This window comes from Leucopleurus acutus (assembly GCF_964270905.1).
Source record: "Leucopleurus acutus genome assembly, chromosome: 7".
Lineage (NCBI taxonomy): Eukaryota > Metazoa > Chordata > Mammalia > Artiodactyla > Delphinidae > Leucopleurus > Leucopleurus acutus.
In genome coordinates, this window is record NC_139150.1 from 10,061,697 (window position 1) to 10,069,997 (window position 8,301).

Sequence of the window (8,301 nt, forward strand, 5' to 3'; positions counted from 1 at the left end):
CCTTCTGTACTCACAGGCCAGCCTTTAACGCCTGCTGCCGGCGACTATCAGAGCAGAAAGTCTGGAGGGGACACCGTGGCAGAGCCCCAGCCCCACGCGAGGCGAGGCATCCGCACCGCCTCCCCGGAGCACCTCGGTTTTTTCTCAGTCCGCAGAGGCCTCTCCCGCTCCGGGCACGGGACACGTGGCCCTCAGAGTACAATCAACAGAGGGGGCAGCTCGTTTCTCTAGCCAGGAATATTCAGGGTTCTAGTCATAACTCTGAGATATTTGAGGTTGAAGAGAAACAGTGTTTGTTCTCAGAAAGGCCCAGCCAGAGGGCAGCTGGGGCAGTGGAAGGAGCCGAGTCTTAGGAGGTGAGGGGGTGGGGGCCTCTGAGGAGGCCCGGGGCCTGGAGAGCTGGTCCAGGTCCTGGCGCGTACTCTTTCTAGCTTTGTGACCTCGAGTAAATGACGTTATCATTTCTGTGCCTCAGTTTTCTCCTCTGTACCATGGGGATAACAATGGCAGCCATCTCCTAAGGCTGTTGTGAGGGTTAAATGACTCAATCCTTGAAAAGCACGCCCAACACTGCTGCTGCCACCGCCACCACCACCCAGCCAGGGGCTCATCCTCGCACCAGGTGCAGGTCTTACCACGGCACTGCTGCCCTTCCCTGGCTCCTCCCTGCCTCACCTTGACTGATCCCTAAGCTTCTGCAGTTCATGGACACCCCCTTGCTGTGTTCCACGGCTGTGCCTTGATGCGTGCTGATTCTCCCCACCCCTTGTACACCTCAGACTCCTATTTGTCTCTCAAAACCCATCTCATTCATCCCCTCCACGAGCCTTCCCTGCCCCACATGTCCCCGATAGTTACTCTCCCCATTCCTTTCTGCTCCTTCTGTATCTGTTGTCACTCTTGTTCTGTTGGACCCTCACTAGGCCGTGAGGTCTTTGGGACAGGGACCAAGTCTTAATTTTCCCCCTGCCCCTTGAACCAAACATGGGGTGAGGCTCAGATAAGGCAGGTACTCAGTGCCGAAGGTGGTGGTGACAGTGACCATCCAGCATGGGGGGAAATCTGAAAATACCCCAAGAGAACCAGGTGGGAGCAGCAACGTGGAGACCTGGGAGGCAGCTGGCTGTGCATCCTGCCCAGAGTTTCCACGGCATCTCTCCCGGCTTTGACCCTGACCTCTCGGTGATCCGGGCAGCTTGGTCCTCTTCTCTGAGCCTCACTTCCCTTTTTTATCAAATGAGCCATAGCTAGTGGGGTGCTTGTGAGCATTAAAATACCCCAGTTGGAACCTCTGTACCTGCTGGTGGGAGGCTGAACACAGAGCCTTGTTTTGGTTTGGTTTTCATCCCTGTGACGTCCTTGTCTTTCAGACAAGGGAAGAGGGGGCTCAGAGGAGTTGTGTGCGAGCCCAGGGCTACACGGCAGGCTGGGGGCAGAACCAGGAAGCCCGGTACACAGGCTTCTTCCAGGAGGGACCACGGGCTCTGGAATCAGAAAAGCTCCACCACTGGCTGAAAGGCCTGTACCAGCCTTGTGTCTTCTCTAGGCGTGTTTTCCCATTGTGCAGTGGGCTCCGGTCACAGCCTGCGGGGTTGCCGTGATGACTGGACGCCATGCACAGGGGGGCACTGGGCCCGGAGTGCGCCCAGCCCAGGGCAGGGCCCTTCCCTTGCTCATCCCAGGCGAGCAGAGTGGCTGACAAGTGACGGGCTATGTTGTCTTGCTTTCTAGGTTAACTACATCCTGGAATCACGAGCAAGCACTGCCCGGGCTGACTATTTTGCTCAAAAACAAAGAAAACTGAACAGACGTACAAGCTTCAGCTTCCAGAAGGAAAAGAAATCAGGGCAACAATGACACCGGCCTCCAGCTTCAATCTGTTGCCATAGCTCAGAGCCTGCCTGCCAGGGCCAGGTGGCCCTAGAGCCCACCCTGTGTCCTGCAGTCCTCGGGGAGGCCAGCCCTTGGTTCACGAGGACAGGGCTGGTGGGCTCTTGGGGAAGGGGGGGCACCCCCCTAGAACAGAGCTGGGGACGTTGCCACGGGGCCAAACCCTGAGTGGTAATGGCTTTGATTAGCAGTGCCCGGGGCCGGACGACACCGAGAGGAGCCACAAGCTGCGCAGCCATCTTCACTGCCTGGCGGCCCCGCCCGGAGATGTACACAGCCGTGCCCAGGCCCGAAGATGTACACAGCCGTGCCCAGACACGTCCTTGCAACTTGATCAAATTTCTCAAAACAAACGAAGAACAAAAATGTACAGTTCTTTTTTTTTTTCTTCCTTTTAATAAACTCTTTATCATGGTTGGTATGATGGACCATTCTTTGGGGCAGAGGATTGATTATGTTATTCTCTTTAAAATCTGTTCCCATATTGAACAGGCAGATTGGAAAAGCTATGGCTCGATTTTTCAGAAGAAATGTTTAGGATTTAGTCAATAGTTTTAACTATGCCATTTGTTTAAATGAGTGCATTGCTTTGAGGATAGTATCTTACTAAAGTTAGGAAGGGGACCGAGTGATGTGTGTCCAAGGCTGCGCCATTTTCCCCTTCAGAAGCCTCCTCTCCTCGGCTCATCCCAGCACCTCTGATTTCAGGAAGGCAGGACTGCATGTAAAGCTCGGGGCTCGGAGAAGTGGGGGTCACACTGAGCTCCCAGCCAGAGGTGGTCTCTTCTGTTTCCTAAATAACAAGTCTAAGTTTCAGCTGACAGTTGGACCCGCATGTGGATTTTTTCTGGACTCAGAAGAGTCTCTGCTGTGCTGTCTCAGAGGGGCCTCGGCTCCGTTTCTCCTCTCCTCACAGTGCCTGCCCCCTGGTCTGAGCAGGAAGGAAGTGCTGCTTTCACTGCATCAGAGACTGCGGGGCGGGAGGAGCTGCTGCCAGGGGTCCAGCTCCCAGGGGGTGGGGGGCAAGGAATCAGGTATCTGCTGACACCACCCCTCTGGCCACACCTGATGCCTCTGTGGTCCTCGCCAGCCTTTCCAGGGTCCCTCCCAGAGTGACGTCCTTTCGCACTGGCCCTGGCCAAGATGGTGGACTGAGGTTTCATTGAGGACCTGCATTTTAAAGTTTTTTAAATCATTGTACAGGAAGCGACGTGGCTGAAACAGCCTCTCACAGTTTCAGCCATTTGCTGAAATGGCTCACAGTTGAGGGTCCATTTGCACAGAGGCACCTAATGAATTCCTCTTTCATTCTGATCTTTGTCCAGCCAACAGAAGCACCCTTTTCTAATGTCTTCCATTCCTATCCACCCCAGAAACAAAAGACATATTATTTGTAGCTTGCTATCTGTATTTGAATTTTTAGCAATTTTATATTTAGGTATCTTTGAAAAATGTAAATGACTAATTGGGTCATTAAATCTTGTGACATATTCAATATTAAAATAAAAATCATAAACACCTTCTTTTACGTATTTCTTTGAATTCTTGAAGGCTTGCGCACATACTGCTGAGGGCGGTGACCGCCATGAAGCACTCTGGGCGGTGACGTTTGCTAGCAGTTGATGTGGTGCCGAGCGGCTCTGAAATGTATTGTGGGCCTCTTTTAATACTGAGCAAGACAGGATGACCCTCTTCACTCAAGGGTGACATTGAAATCATCACCTCCTTCAATTACAAAATCAACACCATTCTCATGTCCTGAAATACAGCACATGTGCAATTTACATGAAACACACACTTGAAGGAATAATTTAAGGGGAGCGCTAACCACTGCCCAGGTCCACCAAATATCGAGACTGTTTAAATTCAGTTTTTCCTCGGCCCCTCTCACACCCGATACCTGGACTTTAAGGTAAGACTGTGAGCACCTCCCACCTGTCTCCCCAGGGCCCAGCTCTACAAGGCAGGAGCTCAGCACACCCAGGTTACACCCAAGTGACCCAGCAGGCCACACCTCCACCTTCCAGCGAGTTTCCTGACCTGGCTCCAGTGTGGCCCCCACGGACCTGGTGGTAACTCAGGATGGGGACTTTGCCAAGTCTGGGTGGCCTGATGAGCCCTGGCCTCCGCTGGCCACTGAGCAGCCCCCAACACCAACACCTGAGGGCAGGCTGGGAGCCGGCCCCTCATAAGTATGCACAGGCACAGGTGATCCCGCAGCCAGCCTCTGGCAGGTCCTGTCACTACCTCCATTCCAGGGTTGAGGACTTGGGGCTTGGAAGGGTCCCAGCTTCCATCTGGGACACAGCGAGAGTGACTGAACGGCAGCCGTGCTCTGAGCCTCTGGGCCCTGCCCTCCATGGCTAGCGGCTGCGGGCCTGAGCCGGGCACTGCCTTGCTGGGCCTCGGTTTCCTCATCTATAAATGCAGGTGCTGGAGTAGGTGGTCCCTGCAGACCCTTCTAGAGAATGTCTTAAATGTCTCAGAATCACAGTGAGCCCAAACTTCCTTCCAGTGGTTTCTGTTTTCCAAAACTTGCAGGAGCTGCTCTGCATCTGAACAAGAAGCTAAGAGTTGAGGAATACTGTGAGCTCGGTTGGCCCAGCCTCCTCCCCGGAGCAGCAAATGTATGTTTCCTCCCAGGGTCTTTGGGCCTCAGCCTGCAGACCTCCAGCGACAGGGCGCACTGCCATTCAGGTCAGTGCTTATGCTTGTTGGCCTGTTTGGTCCCCCTTGGCCAGGACTCCCCGGGCCTGTGCTGCCAGCCCTGCATGCCAGGTCCCTCTTTCCACCGGGCACGGCAGCTACCTCCTAACCCCTCTCCTCCCTGGTCCCCAGGACCAGTCTCCCCACTGCCTCGGGGGCCCCTCAGCTGTGTGGAGACCATGTTGACATCCGTCTGAGTCTTCTCTCCATGGGTTAAAAGGCTGGAAGGTTGTGCCCTCCCTTGTCATGTCCCTAAAGCCTGCCAGCTGCCCCTTCAGGTCCCTGGTTCCCCAGGTGAGGGACTGGGAAACGTTGGGACAGGGGGGAGCAAAGCCCCAACTTGGTCATCACGACACTCACAGTCTGGTGAGGTCAAGAGGTGGCAGGTGACCCCCAGGCCCCACTGCAGTGAGCGCCATGCAAGCCCTGTGGGGACCAGCATGAGCCAGGTGAGTGCCAGGCACAGCGACGGGCGGTGGGAGCCTGGGGGCCTGAGGTGGGGAGGCAGCAGCCCTGCTGAGCGAGCAGTCGTGGCTTCTTGACGTGCTGTGGCCTCTCAGGGGAGAAGGAAGCCCCCGCCCCAGTGGCCCCAGGGAGGGAGACACTGTGGCTTCACCACCGGGCACGGCATCAACAGCTTTTGAGCTTCCCAGCTGGCGAGGATGGCGGCTGCCACGGAGGCTGAAGAAGGGGCCCCGAGACTGGGGAGGGGAGCCAGAGGTGGGGAGAAGGGGTCTGCGCCTCCGCCCTGCCACCCCCGGCCTGCTCCCCGGTACCCACATCGGCATCCCCGAGGGGCCACCACGGCCTCCATGGCAGCCCTGGCAGGACCGGCCCCCCGGCTCCTGGCACAGCTCCTGCCACCTGACTCTTGCCGGTGCTGCCAGGGCTGCTCTCCTCCTTCCAGAGGGAGGAACGGGAGGAAGAGAAGAAAAAAGCAGGGTCCTCCCCATCTCAGGGTCAGAGGGCTCAGGGTGCAGACCCGGGATCAGACCCCAGCCCCCCACACCCTGGCCTGTGAGCTGAGCCTCCTCCTTGGGCATAAGCAGCGGCATCCGTCCCAGAGCCCCGTGGGGATCAGTCGGTCTGAGGACTGAGGGGCCCCTCCCAGGTGTGGGTCCCGATCCCAGCCCCTCCTCACCGGCCTCACTCGCTCCGCGTAAGGGGCTAACTCCTCTGTGCCGCGGGGTCCCTGTCTGTACGATGGGCTGAAGACGCCAACTTGCAGGGCTGGAATCAAGACTCAGTGAAACAATATACGCACAGGGCCTGGTGTGCGAACACCTGATAAACGGCCACATGATGTTGGCATCTGTCATCTTGCTTAGTCCGGTTGTGCGAACGCCATGTTCTCCCCAGTGGTGCCCCCCCTGAGGGGGGACCCGGCTGTGCCGAGCTGTCCCCTCCTTGAGTTCCAGAGTCCAAATAAACTGCCGTGGCAGCGCCAAGACCAGCTTCCTCAGTGCCAGGAAGGAGGGCACACAGGCGCCGGGCCTGGGCCCTCTGCCCCAGGGACAGACGGCTTGATTTGGGGGCCCTATGCTGCGAGCCTGCACCCTGTCCAAGTCCCAGAGTCAGACCCTGCGGCTCTGCCCACCCTGTCCTTCCTCACCAGCTGATTCTGTGAAGCGAACACTCACTGAGTGCCCTCTTATGAGAGCAGACCCTGGGGTCGGGCAGATTGTGTTCAAATTCCAGCTCTCTCCTGGTTGGTGTGTCCTCAGATGAGCCACTTTACTTCTTTGAGCCTCGGTTTCCTCTTCTGTAAGATGGGGACAATAATACTTTCTTCAAAGGGGCCTTGTGAAGACTGGATGAGTTTACTAGGCAGGATGGCTGGGCTGCAGTGACACTAACAGCCCCAAGACCTCAGTGGCTTTAACACAGCACTTACTTCCCATCTCACAGAGTCAGCCGTGGTCCAGCCGCCTTCGGGCTTCCACAAAGGCGCAGGTGGGGGACAGAAGGGCTGGAGAATGGGCAGCAACAATGAGATACTGTGGTTCAAAAGTGGCACATGGGGACTTCCCTGGTGGTCCAGTGGTTAAGACTTCACCTTCCAATGCAGGGGGTGCAGGTTTGATCCCTGGTCGGGGAGCTAGGATCCCACATGTCTCGCGGCCAAAATACCAAAACATAAAACAGAAGCAATACTGTAACGAATTCAATAAAGACTTTAAAAATGGTCCACATCAAAAAAAAAAAATCTTAAAAAAAACCCAAAAAAGTGGCACACGGGTCCCTTCCCACCTTCACTCACATTTCATTGGCCAGAATCAGTCACCTGGGGGACAGAGAGGTGCGACCACCAGGATGGGAAGTCACAAATGTTGGGGAAACAGTCTCAATGTCTGCCACCATGAGATGACACTGTGCTTCCCAAAAGTGCCCATTCACAGGCCGCCCCAAGATAGCACCTCATCTACAGTGAAATATTTCCCCTGATACTGATCCAGGCTAATGCTGTTCTCTACCTTAAACTTCATCCTAAACAAGAATGGCCATGGAGTCCCGGATTTGGTGTGCAGCATATATGCTTTCTGGTGCACACTGAAATAAATACATAACTGTTTGAATTGAAAACATCCACCCACACACCCCCGAAATCACATCGTGAAGGACCACAGTCACACCTCCCACACTGGCGAAGGTAAAGTTAAGTTGACGCTGTTCTTTTATCAGTGCCTCTTATTAAGCTCTCAGAATAGGTTAGTTACTATTCTATTAACCGCTTTCTCAGTCCATCCACATGCCCACCTAATCCCCATTTTACACATGAGGAAATGGAGGCAAAGAGAAGCCTCCTCTGAGGCCATGCAGCTGGGAAGTGATGGAAAGGCTCTCCCGCCCCCCATCAAAACAAGCTGTCCCCAGCCTTGCTGGGCCTCCATCTCGGCTGATGTGGCCCAAATGCCCTTGATCCTGAAGGTTCCCTGGAGGCCCCGCTGGGAGGATCCTGCTCTTTGGAAAGGCAGCCAGGAGAGGGAAAGGGTTAAGCCTGTCATGTTGTGTTCCCACCAAACACCTCTGTTTAAATGCAAAATCCCAACAGGGTGGTGTTTGCTATAAAAGCCCTAAGAGTGATTTGTGAAGTCTGGAAGGCCTGTAATCTCGTCAGCGTAATGGGATTATATTTCAAATCACCACGGCCTGTTCATTACCCATTTAAACTCCTCTGACAGAGGAAAACTTACATAAACCGTGCACGGCAACCCTTGCCGACTTCCCCACTCTCCTTCCTGATTAGACAAACAGATGCTGAGGTCTGGAATGAAAAAATAATGTGCCCATTTATTCATTTTTCTGACAAGTCACAGTAGATTTTTAACTGCCAATGAGTGACCTCCCGGAGGTGCTGCGGCTGGGAGGTGGCCTCCAGGCAGCGAGTGGTCATTTCCTGGCCTGGCTGGCGATGTCTCCTGGGACCAGAGCTGAGCCAGGCTGAGCCCCTCTTCTTGCCCTGGCCTGGCTGGGGCGGGGGGCTGCCTGCTGGGCCTCTCAGCTCTCACCACCCAGAGGGGGCCGGGGACCTCCTCAGGGTGACCAGGACGCAGCCACAGCCTGAAGTCATAGAGCGCCAGCAGGAATCCTGGCCCTGCCTTGGTCAACCAGGTGACCGAGGACAGCTTTCAACTCTCTGAGCCTCAGTAGCCCTGTCTGTAACGTGGAGAATGTAAGAGAGCTCATCTCGGAGGTGCGGGTTCA

General features: G+C 55.3%; 1 protein-coding gene across 4 annotated transcripts in view; it reads left to right on the forward strand.

Moving 5' to 3' along the window:
* Positions 1 to 3,120, forward strand: part of MAPKAP1 (MAPK associated protein 1) — a 231,594-nt gene extending 228,474 nt beyond the window's left edge. For all 4 annotated transcript variants that reach the window (XM_082842752.1, XM_082842754.1, XM_082842753.1 and 1 more), the window contains one exon: positions 1,732 to 3,120. In XM_082842752.1, coding sequence (XP_082698878.1) covers positions 1,732 to 1,857 — 126 coding nt within the window. In that variant the 3' untranslated portion in view covers positions 1,858 to 3,120. The remainder of the gene's footprint in view (positions 1 to 1,731) is intronic.
* Positions 3,121 to 8,301: the final 5,181 nt, after the last annotated feature.